Source organism: Ictidomys tridecemlineatus, chromosome X, assembly GCF_052094955.1.
Source record: "Ictidomys tridecemlineatus isolate mIctTri1 chromosome X, mIctTri1.hap1, whole genome shotgun sequence".
Lineage (NCBI taxonomy): Eukaryota > Metazoa > Chordata > Mammalia > Rodentia > Sciuridae > Ictidomys > Ictidomys tridecemlineatus.
In genome coordinates this window covers 114934053-114954176 of record NC_135493.1, presented here as the reverse complement: position 1 = coordinate 114954176, position 20124 = coordinate 114934053, and the positions used below count along the sequence as shown (strand labels likewise).

At 37.7% G+C, this 20124-nt stretch overlaps 1 protein-coding gene across 11 annotated transcripts in view; it reads left to right on the top strand.

The window, feature by feature from the left end:
* Positions 1-20124, top strand: part of Reps2 (RALBP1 associated Eps domain containing 2) — a 210590-nt gene that overhangs the window by 64382 nt on the left and 126084 nt on the right. For all 11 annotated transcript variants that reach the window (XR_013431903.1, XR_013431904.1, XM_078035089.1 and 8 more), the window contains exon 2: positions 2520-2643. Coding sequence is in view for 8 of the 11 variants with exons in the window: in XM_078035089.1 (XP_077891215.1) it covers positions 2520-2643 (124 nt within the window). In the remaining 3 variants the exon portion in view is untranslated. The remainder of the gene's footprint in view (positions 1-2519; positions 2644-20124) is intronic.

Here is a 20124-nt window from a genome sequence, read left to right as displayed (position 1 = left end):
GAGGCCTTTAAAAATACTTGAAAGAGAGAAACTTATTCAAACCTTTGAACAGTTCTGAAAATTTATTACATTTCAGCTAGGAAAGAGAGTATTATTTCAGGCAAACTGGAACGTGTGTGGACTGGTTATTCAGAACAGTCACTTAATCTTACAGAATTAGGTAGGAGGGAAGCTATTTTAGTGGCCTTCAACCTCCTTCCAGAACTTTGTCCAGGATCCACCCACATTGTTGGTGATTTTTTTTTTCTGATTTGTATCCAGCATCCCAGCAGTTTAATGTGCATCTGTAAGCTGTAAGGAAGTTGATTTCATCCATTCCCCTTTTTCCATTTCTTGCCTTCCACCTGAAAAAACAAACTCTAGTCCATAGGTCCTTATTCTGTTTTATAAATTTGTACAACACGTAATCTCAGATGGATCCAGCCGAGAGTGTAACAGGTTTAAAGTTTAAACTAAAAAGTAAGAGTGGAATCTTTTCATTTTTTCTTTATTTTGAGTAAATCTCAGTGACTTAGATTGTTTGAAGAAGAAATATTGTAGAATACCTCCTGCTCATGGAGTATCTGGAATAAATCACCACCTTTTTTCCTTCAGATATCATCAAAACATTTCTACCCATAATTTAGAGCTTTTCCAGATGGAATTTAAACTTAAAATACTTTGAACCCTGATGAACAACAACAACAACAAATCTTATAAAATCAACCTGTTTTTTGGATCAAGAAGTCCCAGACTATGAGACTCCATATGTAAATTCCAAAGGCTTATAATTATTTTCTCTTCCTTGAGAATTGAATATTTCAGAATGTTCTTGGCATGCTTCTCAGAGGTTTCATGTATAAAGAACAGGAAAAGTGACCTATGGGCTTACCTCGGTTAAATGTGTATATTCTACTTTGTATACAAAGCAGTGATTCTAATGCTGTATGTGACCAAAGGACAGATTCCAAGGTAAACAAGGTGCTTTACTAATGTCAGATTAGGGCATGAGTCTTAAACTACCATAATAAATGTTATACCAGTATTTTCGGTTACCTGTAATAAAGAGATTTCCAGTTCAGTGTAGTAGCTGTGGTAAAGGAATAACTAAAGGTGAACTTGATACTACATGGTTACCTTTTGAAATGTAGTTGTTATGTTTTTCACATATCAAGCATTACAATTTCTTTTTTTCCTTTTTTGGTACTAGGGATTGAACCTAGGGGCACTTTACCACTGAACCACATTCCCAACACTCTCCCCCTGCCTTGGGTACTGGGGATTGAATTCAGGGGCACTAGACCACTGAGCCACGTCCTTAGCCCTAGTTTTGTATTTTATTTAGAGTCAGGGTCTCACTGAGTTGATTAGCACCTCCCTTTTCCTCTGGCTGGCTTTGAACTCTTGATACTCCTGCCTCAGCCTCCAGACCCAGCTCTTTTTAAATATTTTATTTAGAGACAAGATTTCGCTGAGTTGCCTAGGGTCTTGCTTAGATGCTGAGGCTGGCCTCCAACTTGTGATAGGTTTATGGAGGTTCATTCTCCATATCACCTGACTTCAACCATTATTAATTCTTGGTTATGCTTATTTTACCCATGTGCCCACTTCCCTGTTTATGCTGAAGCACATCCAAGACAATGTATCATATGGTGTTCATTTATAGACATTTGAATGGCTTCCTCTCAGAATACACTGGAAAATAAATTATACCCAGGATATTGGGAAGAGCTTCAGAGCAAAAGTCACATTTGAGCTCCATTCAGGTGTGGGGAAGGATTTTCTAGTTCCAGGTGATGGGATGGAAATCACCAATTATTGTAGTATCTTAAAAATATGTGTGTAGTACTTTTTTTTTCTTTCAGTACTAGTGATTAAACCCAGGGTGGCTTCACCACTGAACTACATCCCCAGCCCTTTTCATTTTTTATTTTAAGACAGAGTTTCACTAAGTTGCACAGGCTAGCCTTCTGCTTGCTACCTTTTGCCTTAGCTTTCTGAGTACCTGGAGTTACAAGAGTGCCCCACCGTGCCCTACTGTTCAGTACTTTTGTGTTCTTCTGAAACGAGCACCCAAAATATAATTTCAATGATTAGGAAATAATTTCTCCTGAGAACTTTGTGATAATAATTTACTTCTAATTTTGATAAACTAGGATAATCCACAAGTGGTGGTAATAACTAAACTGTTCTCTTCACCCCAGTGACTCTAAACTTTGTACATTAGAATCTACCCCCTAAAAAAATCACTCTCCTTTGTAAGAGGAGTAACAGCCATCCTTTGTCACCTTTATTTTAATCTTTGAAAGAGGAGGAAAATAAGTACTGAAACATCATGGGTAAGTAGAACTTAATGATCTGAATTAAAAAATCTCCCTGTCAACTGGAGGAGAGGGAAACCAACCGGTGTGGATATATAGGTTCCCAAGCGACTTTTGGTTAGCTACCTTGTGAAATTCTTCACGTTTCATCATATATCTTGTCTCATTTTCCTGTTACAAAATGGAGTTTTCAGCATTACTTTTCTTATCTGTTTTCAGATCACAGAGCTGTGTGGTGCAAAACGGGTTGGTTATTTTGGTCCAACACAGTTTTACGTTGCCCTGAAATTAATTGCTGCGGCACAGTCTGGCCTGCCTGTGCGGATAGAAAGTATTAAATGTGGTGAGTATCTCACACTTTATATTTTTTATTGTCTGTGACAGGTTTCTTATTTATGAGGACAATTTTTAGTGGGGTTAGGGCCTATTCTATAAGCTTTTGTGGAATTTCTCCTCACTTCCTCCAACTCTGTAAAAAAAAAAAAAAAAAACTTAGCAGGTGGCTTAGTTCCTTTCTTTTTTAAATGGGCAAAAAAATTCAGAGAGTGACCTGAGATTAGTTCCATTTAACTGACTTGCAGTTAAAACAGATTTTGTTATTTAGGATGAGACTGGGACAGGACTTCTAGAGCCTGTGGCAAAATAATAAGATTCAGTTTAATTTTCCACTTGAGGTACCTATAATGTCACTTAAGGCTCTCTTAGGGATTAGGGGTGGAGTGACGGAGAGAGTTGAGTGGAACTGTTCTTTTTTTCTCTTTTCCATTCCTTTAAGTCACATCAGATATGCTCATCCTTTAATTTCCAGTTCCCAAAGCACTGTACTAAAATTTTGGCAGAATGAATCTATCTTCTCATAGTTCTGATTTATTATTCTCTTATCTTTCCATCCCTGTTCCCAGCCCACTAATATGCTTGAGCTCTCTCCACAGCTTAAACAAAAAGCAAAGGCCCCAAATATTAATATTATTTCTACTGCCTTAGAAGGAGATTTTAAAATCCGTATGAAGAAGGTGATTATCAGAGGAATGCACTCAAGTCCTTTGATAATTCACTGTGATACAAAGTACTTTCATATATCCACATGGTTATGCAGGAAATTTGTTTCTTTTCCTCATTTTGAGGTAAAGATTACTCAGCTGTTCTCTCCTGTCCTATGAGGGTTGTGGTAGACACCTAAATGGGTTAAATATTTATGGTTAATTCATAGAGACTGTGTGGATAATCCAAATATCTGAGATGATTGCTGTCTGTGATAGCTGGCTATGGGAGACAAAGCCCCTTACACTAAGCATCAGGGGGCTGCAGTCATCTGTTAATCTTTTTCAAGGACTTAGAGTGTGCCAGACACTGTCATATTTAATCCTCAGAGCATCCCAGTAAAGTAGGTGCAGTGCTTATTAGGTTTACATTGTTTGGTATAAACTATAGTAACACATGCCACAACTATCTCAGTGCCTTCACTAGACAAAGATTCTTGTCCCACTTTGCAGTGAGTCAGGGTGACCCTCTTCTAGAGCAGCTGTTCTCCATGTGGTGGTCCTGTGATCCTGGCTGCTTTACCTTATGGCATCTCCAAAACAAAACCTGTCCCCCCCCCCAATTGCTGCAACAGGGAAAGAGTTTCTCACCCTAGCAGTTAAATTCTTTTGGCCTGAATGTGACTCATATTTTTGCTGCTCAAAGTGCATTGGCCAGAACTTTTCACATGGATCTGATTCACTGCAGAGCAAACTGGGGAAACACAATTCTCTCAGGTGACTTCGAGGAGAGGAGAACTGGTTATGGCATAACATTGTGAGTCTCTACTGGGGTGTTATTATTGTCCCAATCTTACAAATTTGGAAATTAAAGTTTAGGGAGGTTGAGTAACTGAATATATATATACCCAGGGTTAGTAAAATTTAGAGTCAGCATCTCTGCCTCTGGACCCTATGCCCCATTGCTATGTAAAATGGCTTCTTTTCCATTCCTCTTTCCTTTTAGTAAGGTGCTAACTATAACCTGCAATCTTGAAATATTTTCCAAATGGGAAAATAATTGGACCCAAAAGGTATGTGTTTACATTACAGAATTTGGTTCTTTGACATAGGTTTCTTGATGGAACATCATTTCATCAAGTGGCTTGGTGTCTGTTGCTAGAAGACAATCTGCCCTAAGACTGTTGCTACAAGACTACTACAGCAGTCATTGGCTTTGATGGCTGAAAGTTACATCATATTGAATTTGGATTTGTCATAGTTCTTATTCCATTGTAAATGGGTATTAAAACTTTATTGTAGGGGTTTCCAATGTTATCTTCTGAAAAGTTAGAGCTAATTTGTTGTATACTAGAATAAACTTCTGGTGCACGCCTATAATCCCAGTGGCTCTGCAGTCTGAGGCAGAGGATTGTGAGTTCAAAGTCAGCCTCAGCAATTCAGCAAGACCATAAGGAACTCAGTGAGACCCTGTCTGTAGTTAAAATACAAAAAAGGGCTGAGGATGTGGCTCAGTGGTTTAGTGCCCCTGGGTTCAATCCCCAGTAACCAAAAAAACTTCTGACACTTTTATTACCTATTTTAAGTTAAACTTAAATCTTTCACCTGATTTGTGGGGCCAAATGTTTTCTCTGATAAGTGGATGCTAATCCATAATGGGGGGTGGGGCTATGGGATGAGTAGAGGAACTTTGGATAAGGCAAAGGGGAGGAAGGGGAGGGCAGGGGGTATGGGGGTAGGAAAGATGATGGAATGAGATGGGCATCATTGCCCTAGGTACATGTATGATTGCATGAATGGCATGACTCTATTTCTTGTACAACTAGAGAAGTGAAAAATTTTGCTCCATTTGTATACAGTGAATCAAAGAGCTTTCTACTGTCATGTATAACTGATTAGAACTAATAAAAAAATAAAAATCTTTTACCTGATTTGTTCCCAGATCTACAGCTTAATTTCCTAGGGGCTGTGAAAAGGATTGTCAAAGTATTTGTGTAAAGAATTAGTACCTTCTCATAAGGAAATAAAGTTTTCTTGTTTGTATTTTAGAAACATTGATGTAGCCTTTTTAATAATATATATATTTTTAGTTGTAGTTGGACACAGTGTCTTTATTTATTTTTATGTGGTGCTGAGGATCAAACCCAGTACCTCACATGTGGGAAGTGGGTGTTCTACCACTGAGCTACAGCCCCAGCCCAAAGGACTTTTTTTTTTTTTTAGTTATAGAGGGACACAGTATCTTTATTTTGTTTATTTATTTATTTATTTATTATGTGGTGCTGAGGATCGAACCTAGTGCCTCAAATGTGCAAGGCAAGCACTTTGCCACTGGGTCACAACCCCAGCCCCTGATGTAGCCTTTGTTTTTGTTTGTTTGTTTGTTTGTTTGTTTTTTTGATACCAGGGATTGAACCCCAATCACTGAACTACATCCCTATCCCCTTTTACAATTTTTTATTTTGAAACAGGATCTTGCTAACTTACTCAGGGTCTCACTAAGTTGCTGACTCTGGCTTTGAATTTGTGATCCTCCTACCTCAGCTTCCCAAGCCACTGGAATTACAGGCATATGTCACTAGTCTTGGCTTGATGTCTTTTACCTCTGGGGGTTTATGTATATCCAGAGTTTATTCTGAATTGTCTTCCTTCATTTGAAGTTTTACTAAATAAAAGTTATTTGTAGTTAGCATATTTTGCTTAAGAATAAAGGCAAGATTGGGCCAAACTTTGAGCCACCACCTAGAATTTTCCATTTTGTTGCTTGCATCCTATTAGCTTGATGTTTGGCGACATAAACCTTGAAGGCCTCTGTGAAGCCCTAACCTGAAAGCCTAGTGGTAGCCCTGTCACTTTCAGGCCGTCACATCCATTGAGTTGTGAATGGATACCCTTATTTTAAGAATGGCATACGTGTGTGTGTGTGTGTGTGTGTGTGTGTGTGTGTGTGTGTGTGTGTGAGAGAGAGAGAGAGAGAGAGAGAGAGAGAGAGAGAGAGAGAGAGAACACACCTCTATCCCTTAATTTTTCCAGTTTTGGTAAATGACACCACCATCTACAGATGTTCATGCCAGAGATCCAGAAGTCATCCTGGATTCCTCCTTTTTCCTCACTCCCCAATATAGAACCATACTGGCAGTATAGTTCTAGTGTCATTGCTTGTTGCCTCCATCTCTTTGTTCCCACTAGACCAGGTCACCTTCTACAATTACCTGGGTAACACAATGGTTTTTCCATTGTTTTTTTGGTCTTCTCTTTTCTCTTTTCCTATCTCATTTCCAACTTGAGAGAGTGACCTTTACAAAACAGATGTATAAAATTTCATCCTCTTTCTTAAAACTCTACAGACATTTGCTTATTGTGTGTAGTAGAGTGGCATTGATCTGTAAGACTCTGCATATAATCTAGTCCCTGTTTACTATTCCATTTTTATATCAGAGCTCTCTCCCTCACTTGAACTTTTTTCCTTAGCCTCATGGCCTTCGAGCCATTTCTGGGCAATCTCTTTCCAGCTGTAGGACATATATACATGCTATGTTGATGTCTTAAGTTCCTAAGAGTGGGTTCCTCTTCCCTTCTGTGTCTCATGGTTGCTTTGTTCTCATCCTTTAGGATTCAGAGACTGCTCCCACCATCCTATCTAAAGTACATCTTGTTATATTAATTCATTAATTATGGGAGTAGCATATGGTAAAGCTGGTTTTAGAAAGTGTAGAGAGTCAGAAGTATTTATAGTCATAGAAGGAAAGGAGGCTGGAATAGGATTGGTATATTACATATAAAACCAATTAACATTCTATAGGGCAATAAAATTGGAATTCATTTATTGTACTCTTTTCAAAGATAAAATTTATTTGCAGTGTTATTAAATGAGAGTTACTTGTTAGCTAACAGTTTTCTACAATTTAATAGCTACCCTTTCAGAATTGCAACTTGGGAGGCTGAGGCAGGAGGATCAACTCCAGCCTCAGCAACTTAGTGACAATCTAAGCAGCTTATCAAGACTCTGTCTCTAAATAAAATATAAAAAGAGGTCAGGGGAATGTACCCCTGAGTTGAAGAGTAAATAGTAAGTTGCAACAGAAGTCCATAAACCTAGAGAGTTAAGTCATCCGTGGATGGGCCCATTGGATAATTCTTCTTCAGGATCTGTTTTCTTATGTGATTTTTTAAATTTTTATTTTTTATTAGTTGCTCGAGACAATACAATGATCTTGGCATATCATACATTTGATTCAAATGGGGTATGATTTCTCATTTTTCCACGTGTACATATTGCAGGATCACATTGGTTATACAGCCATGTATATACATACAGCAATACTAGTGTCTGTTGTATTCTCCTTATGTGATTTTTATCCTTAATTCTATTTATATGATGTATTATATTTATTGATTTTTACATATTGAGCCATCCTTGTATCCCTGTAATGAAACCAACTTAATTTTGGTGTATGATATCTTTAATGTGATATTGAATTCAATTTGCCCATTTTTAAAAAAAAAATTTTTAAATCTACGCTGGTCAAGGAAATTGGTCTACAATTTTTTTGTTTTGTTTTTAGTTTTTGGTTTGTGTGTGTATACATGTGTATCCTTATCAGGTTTTGGCATCAGGGTAATGCTGATGTCATAAAATAAGTTTGGAACAGTTCCTTCTCTTTTCTACTTTTGTTATCGTTTGAGGGTCATTTCTTTTAGTTCTTTGAGAGTCTAGTAAAGTTCAGCAGTTAATCCATCCAGAGATGGATTTTGCTTTGTTGTGAGACTTTTTTTTTAAATACTGCTCCAATCTCATTACATCCTGTTGTTCTGTTTAGGTTTTTAAATATACTGTTGGTTCAGTTTGGGTAGGTTTTTATGTGCCCAGAAATTTGTCCATTACTTCTAGATTTTCCAATTTATTGGCATATAGTTTTTCAAATATTCCTAAATAATCCTTCAAATTTCAGTGGAATCTGTTGTATCCCTTTTTAATTCTTACTTTTAATTATTTGGGGTTTCTCTCTTTTCGTTAGTTTAGCTAAAAAGTTCTGAATTTTCTTTATCTTTTCAAAGAACCAACTGTTTGTTTCATTTATCCTTTTGTGTTGCTTTTATTTATTTATTTACTAGCTTATTTATTTATTTTCACTAGGGGCACTTTATCACTGAGCCACATCCCAGTTGAACTCAGGGGCTGTTAAACACTGAGCCACATCCCAATCCTTTTTATTTTTACCTGTCTATCTATTTTTCTATTTATTTATTTGGTACCAACAATTGAATTCAGGGATGCTTTACCACTGGCCACATCTCCAGTCCTTTTTATGACTTTTTTTTTAGAGACAGGTGCTTGCTGAGTTGCCTAAGCAACTAATTTACTAAATTGCTGAGGGTAGCTTTGATTTTGTGGTCCTCCTGCCTTAAGCACCCCGGCTACCAGGATTACAGAGAGCACCACCATGCCAGCTTACTTTTTGAGACAGGGCCTCACTAAGTTGCTGAGGCTATTGTAGAACTTGCAATCCTGCTTCAGCCTCACAAGTTCTGGTATTACAGGCTTGCACCACCACACCCAGCTGTTTTGTACTTTTAGTGTCTATTTCATTTATTTCTGCTCTGATATTCATTCTTTCTTTCCTTCTACTTATTTTGAGTTTGTTTTGTTTTTGTTTTTCCAAGACCTCAAGATGCATCATTATGTTATTTGCAGGTGCTCCCTCTCCCTCTTAATGTAGACACTAATTGCTGTAAACTTCCTTCTTAGTATTGCTTTTTCTGTATCACACAGGTTCTAGTGTATTAAAGCTTACATTTTTGTTTGAGTCTATAAGGTTTTTTTTTTGAGAGAGAGAATTTTTTATATTTATTTTTTAGTTCTCGGTGGACACAACATCTTTATATTATTTTTTATGTGGTGCTGAGGTCAAACCCAGTGCCCTATGCATGCCAGGCGAGCGCGCTACTGCTTGAGCCACATCCCCAGCCCCAGAGTCTATGAGTTTTTAACACCCCCTCCCCTGGCCAATTTCTTCAGTGACCTACTATTCAGTAGTGTGTTGTTCAATCTCCATGCATTTGTATAGTTTGTTTTGTGGTTGGTTGCTAGTTTTATTCCTTTATGATCTGATAAAATGCCAGAAATTATTTCAGTTTTTTTGATGCTGTTAAGTCTTGCATTATGGCCTAATATATAATCTCTTGGAAAAGATTCTGTGTGCTGATGAAAAGAATTTCCCTTATGCATGTGTTGGATAGAATGTTCTGGCAATGTCTGTTAACTCCATTTGATCAATAAGTGTCATTTAACTCTGATGTTTCTTTGTTGATTTAAATTTTTTTTTAGTTGCAGATGAACACAATACTTTTATTTATCTATTTTTATGTGGTGCTGAGGATTAAACCTGGTACCTCACACATGTTAGGCAAGTGCTGTACCACTGAGCTACAATGTCAGTCCCTGATTTTCTTTTTTGTTGTATGATCTCTCTGTTGGTGAGAGTGGAGTATTGAAGTTACCCACTATTATTGTATTGAAGCCTGTCTCTTCCTTTGTGTCTAGTACTGTTTGCTTTATAACATTGGGTGCTCTGATGTTCATTCAGTACATATGTATTTATAATCACTATCTTCTTAGTTAATTGTTCCCCTGGTTAATATGTAGTGACCTTCTTTGGCTCCTCTAATTTTGGCTTAACATCTATTTTTGTCGGATATAAGTATAGTTACTTCTTTCCTTTGTAGTCCATTTGGTTGGAATATAATTTCCATTCCGTTACTTTTATTCTATGTAAGTCTTTGCAGGTTTGGAGGGTTTGTGGGGGTCACATACTGTTGGGTTGTTGGTTTTTTTTTTAAATCTGGTTAACCAGCCTGTGCCTTTTAATTGGAGAATTAAAACCATTTACATTCAGGGTTATTATTAAAATGTATGTAGTTGTTCCTATCATTTTGTTGATTTTTAAGGTTGTTTTGAATATTCTATATTAATTTCTTCCTGTCTTATTTATCTTTGATATTTGATGATTTACAATATTGATAATGTTTGATTCTTTCCTGATTTTCATTTGTGTGTCTACTCTTCTAGTGAGATTTATTCTTTCCCATGCTGTTATGATTGCATGAATCTTTCTTCATCTTCTGGGTATAGAATTCCCATTGGTGACTTTATAATGCTGGTCTATTGGTCATGAATTCCTTTAGTTTGTCCTTTTCTTAGAAGCTCTTTATTTCTTCTTTGATTCTGAAGGATAGCCATGTTGGATATAGTAATTTTGGTTGAAAGTTATTTTCTTTCAGGACTTAAAGTACATTTTTCCATGCCCTCCTGGCCTTTAGAGTTTCTACTGAGAAATCTGCTGTTGTTCTGATGGGGTTTGCCTTTGAATGTGACTTGATGCTTCTCTCTTGTGGTTTTTAATATGTGTTGTTCTGTACTTTTGGCAATTTAACCATAATATGTCATGAAGAGGTTCTTTTCTGGTCATGTCTACTTTGCTTTCTAAATTCTTCTCATACCTGGATACCCACATTTTCCCCAAGATTTCAGAATTTTTCTGCTGTTATTTCACTGAATGTTTTCTGTGCCTTCAGCATGTAGCTGAGGTATTCCAATTATTTGGACATTTGATCTTTTAATGGTATACCAGATCAAAGCCTGGGGGTTCATCATCCTTCTCTTCTTTCCTTTGTGGTGCTTGTCAGATGACTGGTGGGAGTCATTTGTGGCTGGCATAATTTAGAATACCTCTTAACTGTCTTGCATGCTGGAACAAGCTACGGTGGAATGAAGAACTCTCCAGATAAAGAGACTATTTGGATTGCACCCTAAGATTAGGGAATATGCCAATGCCACAGCATGGTTAGGAGCTAGCGCAGTAGATGGAACTTCCTACAGATTATCTATGGAGGTTTTTGTGCTGTGTATTTGGAGGGCAGGACCATGGTAACACCCGCTCTGCTACATGACCCCTGCCGCCCCTGAGGGTGGAGAGAGGCCATGGATTCTCAAGGATCAATGTTGGGGGGATGGTGGTAGGTTCTATGTCATCCACTGTCCATGATTCTGGTGTTCATAGTCCTGCCTCCTGCATGTAGTCACACACAGCTACTCACTCCACTAGACCCTGATAGCTGGCCTATCAAACTACTGATTCCAGAGGAATGTGTCTTTGTTCCCCCAAGCACTGAAATCCTGTCTCCCACTGCCTAGAACTCTCAGTGAATTTGTTCCAGAATCTTTTTCCAGGCCAAACTGACTCTCACATCCACTGTCCACCAAGCTTGAGTAGTGACCTTGTTATGGAGTCCCAGAGAAAGGGAAATGCCTGGGCCTTTGGTGCAAAAACAACAAACTCAGGCCTTTCTCAAGATGGCTTCCAGTTACAGTTCAACGAGAATTTTCTGGGAATTGTAGAGAACTTTTCCATAGCTAGTTCCCCATCCAAATCCCATGACCCTTGACTGTTTATGCTATATTTCCTGGAGGATCTGGAGGATGCTGTGCCATTGGTACTTGCTGGAACTCTCCCTTTTTCACCTCTGCTCCTGCCAAAGGAGAACTGCCACTCCTTCTGGTCTGCTTCCATGCTGTGGGTGGTGGGACTCTCTATTCCACCCTCTATTCCACACTGAGTTTCTTCAAGTTTCTGTCTGTTGGCTGTTGAACTTCAGCATTTCTTCATGGTTACCCACTTAAGTAAGCAGATACATTCCAGTTATTTTAATTCTCTCTCATGCAGAAGTAGGGGAGTGCTAGGTGCCTCTAATCCACCATCTTGGGAAAGTCTCACCTGTCACTCTTTAAGCTAAATCAGTTGGAATTCTGTAAGGGATCTTGCAGAAGTCCTTTTGGTGCATGTCATCTTTCTCAGATCCTGGTTTCCAACATTTTCTGCCCTTGAGAATCACCTAGAAAGCATTAAATACAAAATAAAAATATAAGTCCCTGGGTCCACCTCCTGAAGTTCTCATTAAATGAGTCTGGGATCTAGCCTGAGAGTTAGTACTTTTAAGATCTACTCTGGTGATTCTTACATGGAGCCAAGGTTGAGAATGACTTCTCATGTGAGTCATTTTCAAAAGTTTTGCGTAAACTAAAACTACACATTTGGTTCTACTGGCATGCAGAGTGCATCATTTAAGAGGGTTCTTTCTCTTAGGGTTATGCACATGCTGACTCTACATTTACATGACCCTGATAGCAAATACCTCCTTAAATCTTGGCAATGGCTCTTTCTCTAGCTCATCCTAGTTGGAGCTGAGGTTAAACAGATGGTGAAATAGATTACTTAGAGGATGGAAGGAGGGTGGATGAAAATTGAAAGAATTCCTGATGAAGAAACCATGTGGTAAACATTTGCCCTGGAAACTGCTGTAACCTTTCTTCTTTCTGGGAACTGGACTTGAGCATGTGTGCAGACTAAGAATGCATACAAAGATACAAATTTATAAGGAAACCAATTGTTTTGAAGTAACTGCCAAGATGATTAAAAGGAATTATTAAATAACAATATATATATATATATATATATATTGGCTTTTTAATTAATGCAAGATCTAGCAGTCTTCAAAGTAACTATCATACTTTCAGAGTAGTAATGAGCATAGATAATACATCAAGATGTCTCTAACAACTTGCCAGGTGTAGTGATTCACATCTGTAATCCCCTGCTTCTCAGGAATTTGAGGCAGGAGAACCACAAGTTTCAGGCCAGGCTAGGCAAATTAGCAAAATCCTATCTCAAAATACAAAACCAAAAAGTCTAGTGATATAACTCAGTGGTAGAGTACTTGCCTAGCATGTGCCAGACCTAGGTTCAATCTCTGATATTATTAAAAACAAACAAAGACAGTATCTATATACAACAACTGTAATGTGGTATTAAAATGCCAGATTTGTTGAGTAACAAAATCACAGATACTGCTTTTGATATTGTTGTTTGTTGCCTACATTCATAGCTGAAAGAAATGCATGATTTCAATTAGGATTGGGTGAGTAAAGATTTCATTTTTTTTTAACCTTATTCAAGGTGATAGACCCCTGATTTCTTTTTTAGGTACTGGGGATTGAACTTAGGGGCACTCGACCACTGAGCCACATCCCCAGTCCTATTTTGTATTTTGTTTAGAGACAGGGTATCACTGAGTTGCTTAGTGCCTTACCATTGCTGAGGCTGGCTTTGAACTCTTGATCCTCCTGCCCCAGCCTCCTGAGCCACTGGGATTACAGGCATGCACCACTGCACCTGACTTCATTTCTTTTTGATGATCCTTTTGGTAGTTTCATTTCTATTACAGTTACAATGGTGTGATTTATGTATTCTCTAGAGCTGTGTTTCCCAAACTGGCTCATGGTCTGGTGGCAATCTGGCACAGTTTGCAATAGAAGGAGAAAGAATTAGGACAAAAAAATGAGCCTTTTTTTTTTTTTTGAAAATGAGGTTTGTATAGTTAACTCTAAGATGATTTTTTGGCCCTATTGTTAGGTATTCTTTTATGAAATTAATAATGGGTTATAGTTTGGGATAAACTTCTTGACCAAATAAAATGTTTGCAACTTTATGTTGGTCTTCTTCATTTGGGGGATTTATTGGAGAGAGTTTTACTGTTTTATGAAATCCCCAAATTTGTGAAACACTGTTGTATTTATAAGTCTACTACCAAGAAGTTCCCAAGGTAAACATCATGTAACTCCTTTTGACTCCTCACTTATGTGTAAAACAGTCATTCTCAACTCAGATGATTTTTAAAATTCTTTCTAGGCAATGTGTGGGAGTATTTTTGCTTGTCAAACTATTGTAGAGGGTGCTATAGGCACTAGTAGGTAGCAACCAAGGGTGATGCTAAACACCTTATATGGTATGGGACAGGACCCTCTCTCTTAACAACCCCAAATTATTCAGTCCAAAATGTGAGTAGTGCTGAAACTGAGAAAGTTTTTTGTAAGCCAAAGTCAAAACTTTAGGGATGGTAGGGACTCTAATCCTGCTGCCTCACTTCCTTTGCTTGAGATTTTTTAGATCCTTTGAGAGAGATAAAGAAAGATTTTGCAACAGTGAGTCCTGGTTTCCATGGCTTCTTTTCCCAAACAAGAATTGTTTTATCCAAGGAACAACAAAAGCAGAGATTCTCTGATTGAATTGAGATGCTCTACTTGTTTGGTAAACCCTTCCTGACTCTTAGGGTTAAGAGGAATCTTTTAAGCATGACAACTAGTTTGGTGATTTATAGAAAAGAGCACTCCTTAGGGTAGGCCAGAAAGGAGTAAAAAGCCCAGGAGGTAAGGGTATAGCTGACTGTGGGCTGATATGTGTGTGTGTGTGTGTGTGTGTGTGTGTGTGCACACACACAAGCATATACATGTATTAATAAGTCTAATTAGATGGCATTTTGAATACTAAATACTGTGTTAGGGTTTCCCATTTAGCCGAGGTCACTTAACTCTTTTGGTTAAAGTTCATCTCAGTGTTTCTTTCCTTTTTTTCTTCAGTGGTTAGTTTGGCAGTTTTCTTCATACTTGTCTCTCTTTCTTAGCTGTGCTCCAGGGACTCACTTATGCAGCATGACCCACTATACAGCTGGCCATTTGTGTTCTTCTAGGGGTTCCACTCCTCTACGCCATGCCCATAGTCTCAGCTCATTTGTTGTTCTCTCCTTTTCCAAAGTTCTTTTTTTCAACCTTATGAGCAATGGTTTCCAACCTAATTGATTGTCAAAAGAATCCCAGAACAATGATAATCCAGTAAAGACTCTGAATCTCACTGGGAAATACACATTGATGATAGGTTAAAAAAATGTTGCCTTTAACTTTAAGGGTTTTTGGATCCCCAGAGCCCACTCATGGACCCCTGTGAGGAGCCCTTCTACCAGAGAAATGGAGTTTATAGAATGAACACACAGGATGTAAGTTGGAAGAGACCCAGAGTTGATCTGATTACATACAGGGAAATTGAGGCCCAAGGAGGTGAAATAAGAGGGCTACTGCTTGGTAGTAACAGAATCCAGTAAATTGTGAGTCTCCTAATTCACTCTTGGGTTTTACTCATGGTATGCCCAATAAATGCAATTTATTCAGCTAGATGTGGTAGCGCTTGCCTGTAATCACAGCGGCTTGGGAGGCTGAGACAGGAGGAGTGCAAGTTCCAAGCCAGCTGCAGCAACTTAGTGAGGCCCTAAGCAATTCAGCAAGACCCCATCTCTAAATAAAATACAAAATAGGGCTGGGGATATGGCTCAGTGGTCAATCCCTGGTACAAAAAAGAAAAAAGTAACTTATTCAGCATCTTCCTCCATAAAAATTTATACCATCACCCTTCCCACTCTAACCTCCACTTCTCCAACCTGGTTATCTAGCTGCCCATTTCCAAATTGACAAGTGTTTTTTCAAATTAATTAATGAAAAATAGTGTGATAGTTGGGACATTGGGATGATAAGACTGGCCTGATTTTTTTTCCATAGTAATTGTAGGAAAATGTGTGGGGAGGGATTCACTTTACAGTTGTAGGACACAGTTGTCATAACTTTCGGTAAACTTGTAAGTAGCTGGTACAGTTCAGTGGACAATGAAAAGCTGTAGGAAAGAAGGGAGACAGGAGGCAGAAGTTATGTTGTGATCATAGCTCTAACACTGTATTGCTTCATGTTTAAGACAAAGCAATGTAAATACCAGAATGGGTTTTCTTTTTTTACTTCTTTTCTTTCTTTCTTTCTTTTTTTTTTTTTTTTTTTTTTTTTTGTGGTACTAGGGATCAAACCCTGGGCCTTGTGCATGGGAGGCAAGAACTCTACTAACTGAGCTATATCCCCAGCCCTCTGAATCGGTTTTCACTAGATCATTTTCTGGTTCTGAAGTGCCACAGTTTAATGCTGAATATTCAATTCTTCAATAGGAAGAATTTTAATTTTCAGGATGACAATGTAAACTAATGGCTAAGAGTATGGGTCCTAGTTGTAGACTACCTTATTTTAAATCTTTATTTTGTCTATTTTTTACTTAGTTCCCTCTGGCAGTTTCAAATTCCTCACGTGGAGAAGGGGTGCCTTATGGGGTTGTTATAAGTACTTATAAAATCAGGGAATCCCTTGCCAAACAGTTTGGAAAAGCATCTAAAACTATATTATCTAATGTGGTAGCTACTAGACATATGACTAGCTATTGGATACTTGAAATGGGGCTAGTATGACTGAGAATTTAATTTTTAAATTAAATTATTTAAAATTTGAGTAAAGGGCTGGGATTTAGCTCAGTGGTCTAGTGCTTGCCTAATATGTAGAGGCCCTGGGTTCAATCCCCAGCACCACAAAAAAAAAAAAAAAAGAAAGAAAAGAAAAATAACCCCAAAATTTAAATAAAAAACTTCAAGCAATGTAAAATGTTTTTTTCTGTTAAATGCCACTTTTTGATTTAGTAGGACTACATTTCATGATAGCCTTTGCATTGTATAACATAGGGGTCAGCAGAGTTTTTCTGTAAAGGGCCAGATAATATTTTAGACCTCGTAGGCCATGTGATCTTTGTCTCATCTATTCATCGCTTATAGTATAAAAGTAGCTATGGGCAATAAATAAACAAAAGAGCATGGCTGTATTCCAGTTAAATTTCACTTTTTAGACACTTTAAAATTAGTTTTATTGTGATAAAATGCCTATAACATTAAATTTTTCATCTTACTCATTTTTAAGTGTATAGTTTAGTAGTATTAAGTATATTCACATTGTTGTGCATCCATTTTCTAGAACTTGTTCACCTTGCCTTGCAAAAAGGAAACTCTGTACTCATTAAACAACTCCCTGTCTCCTTGCCCCCAATTCCCTGGCAACCATCCTTCCATCCTTCTACTTCTGTTCCTTTGAATCTGATGACAACTCTTCTTCATTTTTTTCTTTTTTGGTTTGGTACATGGGATGGATCCCAGGGCAGCTTAACCACTAAACCATATCTCCAGCCCTTTTTGTTTTCTTTATTTTGAGACAGGGTCTCACCAAATTGCTTAGGCCTTGCTAAGTTGCTGAGGCTGGCTTTGAACTTGTGATCCTCCTGCCTTTGCCTCCCAAGTCTCCAGGTGTGTACCACTGCACCCGGCTCCAAGTATGACTATTCTTGATACCTCATATAAAGGGAATTGTATAGTATTTGTCTTTTTATGAGTAGCTTATTTCACACTTTAAAAAAAAGTTTTTTTAACATGGCTTCTACAAAATGCACAGATATGTATTTGACTCACATTATATTTCTAGTGAATGGGATTGAATGACTGACTGTAAACATGTTAGATGGAACATGGGTTCTTTTGCCTGGCCTTGACCCCTCCCAGTTATCAGTAAATTGAGGCCCAGTACAACTTGCCATTATTATTGAGTATATGCTACTTACATTTTTTTCTTACATTTTGAGGAAATTTTTAAAAAATATATTTTTATCTATGTCGCCATCAAATATGGAAAAACAAGATTTTTCCTTACTTTTTAGAGGCCCGCATGTTTGAAAAGGGGGAGGCATTGCTTCTTTAGTGGAAGGGAAAAACAGTCATTTAATATACAAAGCAGGCTGGTTTGGTGATGCACACCTGTAATCCCAGCAACTCAGGAGGCTGAGGCAGGAGGATTGTGAGTTCAACCCAGCCTCAACAATTTAGCAAGGCCTTAAGCAACTCAGTGAGACCCTGTCTGTAATAAAATATAAAAAAGGGCTGGGGATGTGGCTTGGTGGTTAAACCACCTGTGAGTTCAACCCATGGTACCAAAAAGAAAAAAAAAATAGTATACAAAGCACTTCTATGTTCAAAGACTGTAACCTAAGATACCATTATGAAACAATTGTTGCTTTGGGTGGCTTCTCATTGAGAGACATTCTATGATTCTAATGAACTACTATAAAAGGACCTTCTCCTATGATTTATTGACACACATCATTGCATAGCATATACTTTATTGATTAATTTCCTAAATAAAGTTTCACTGTTAAATTTGGTGTGTGTATGACAAGGAAAAACATTTAGACTGTAAAGTTATAGAGTCTTTATTTTTAAATAGGTTTTAGCAGCTTAAGGGAAATGGCACCCTCATGAAAGGTTTCAATGATAAGAATGTTATTGTGTATGGTTACAGTTCTGTTAAATGAAGATTGTTTAAAACCACATGACTGAAGAAAGTACAAGAGAAATTTAGCCATATTTTGTCTTTTGCTGTTTGATGGCCATCTGGGAGAGTGTGTTTATTTCTTAGGCGAACAGTTCTGTAGAAATGCCATAGTCAGAGTGGGAGAATGTTTGAAATGACAGTTTGCTAAAGGGCATCTGGGACTTCTATTTAAGTCCTAGCAACACCACAGGTTGCATTGTTCCCTAGAGTGGTCTTTCGAATGCCAGTAAAACACTGTTCAGGGGCTTATAAATCCCGAGAATCTCTTGGTTTTCTTCCTCAAGAAATACTTGGAAGTAGAATCATTGTTTCATGGGCAGATCAGGATACAAAATATTTTATATGATCTTGTTCCATCTTTTTAGATGGTTTTTGCAGAGTGTGCTGAGACTCTTTTCTGAGAATAGAACATAGATTGGCTTATATTTGATTCACTGAGACTCTAGAGTTTCTTTTCTCATGCAAGACTTTTGAAATCCATTCCTGCTTGAGTGCTGGAGAAGTGCCCAAGGTTGGGAAACAATAAAACATTAAAAATGGCGGCTCTCCTCTCTTTAGAGGAGAGTCTTGGTTTAATTTTCCAGATTGGTTCCTCTATTTATGTCTCTTGGGCCCTTGGCTGATTGATCACACAGGGATTTGTCATATTGCCTGCTTCTTTGAATCAAATGTGGACATAGCAACTAAAAATAAACATGATGTGGATATTGGAGAACCAGGGGCCTTCTTTGCCTGGGGAGCTAGGATACTTGCTGTTGCTAAGATGTTTTCTGGCTTTAGCACAGCATCAATCATTGGAACTACAGCTGTGTTTTTGGAATGGAGGGCTGATGGAAGCTCAAAGCCAAGCTGATGAGTATTATCCTGAACAATGGATACAGATGCAAATCATTATGCATAATCCGTAATATTATCCTCCTTTTTGTGAGTCTTTGTGCTATGTGATTGTGTGTGATTTGCAGTGCTGAGAAGTATAAGTGTGCCAAAGTATCACTTCCATTTTCAGAATAGTTTTGTTAGAAATTTGAAAGATAAGTAAATACACCAGACTGTTGCAGTTCAGTTCTTTGTTGCATTGTGAGTGGCTAATGGTTTTGACATTAGAATCTTGTTGCACATTAGATTGATTGCTTGGACTTGATAATATTTTCCTTATTATGTTATGTAAAGACAAATGGAGATTGAATATGAAAGTTCCTTAAAGAATTTCATTGAGTTCATCTATTCCTCCCATGCTCCCGCTCCCTATCCCACTACGAATCAGCCTCCTTATATCAAAGAAAACATTTTTGGCATTTGATTTTTTAGGAAGGGAGGAGGCATGGGGTAATTAATGGTGATGGAATGTGATGATCATTCCTATCCAAAGTACAGGTATGAAGACACGAATTGGTGTGAATATACTATGTATACAACCAGAGATATAAAAAATTGTGCTCTTTATATGTAATAAAAGTTGTAATGCATTCTGCTGTCATATAAAAATAAAAAAATACATAAAAAAGAATTACATTGAGTGAAAAATTGTTCTACCCAGTAAGTTTGCCCTAGGAATAGGAGACCTTGATGTAGAGTCCTGGTTAAGGACCAGCTTTCTTGGGTTCAAAACATGGCTCATTCAAAGACGAAGCTTTGTGATCTTGGGGACACTTTTGAGTTCTTTCATGCCAGTTTTCATATCTATAAAGGGTATTGATAATGATAGCTGTATCTTACAGAG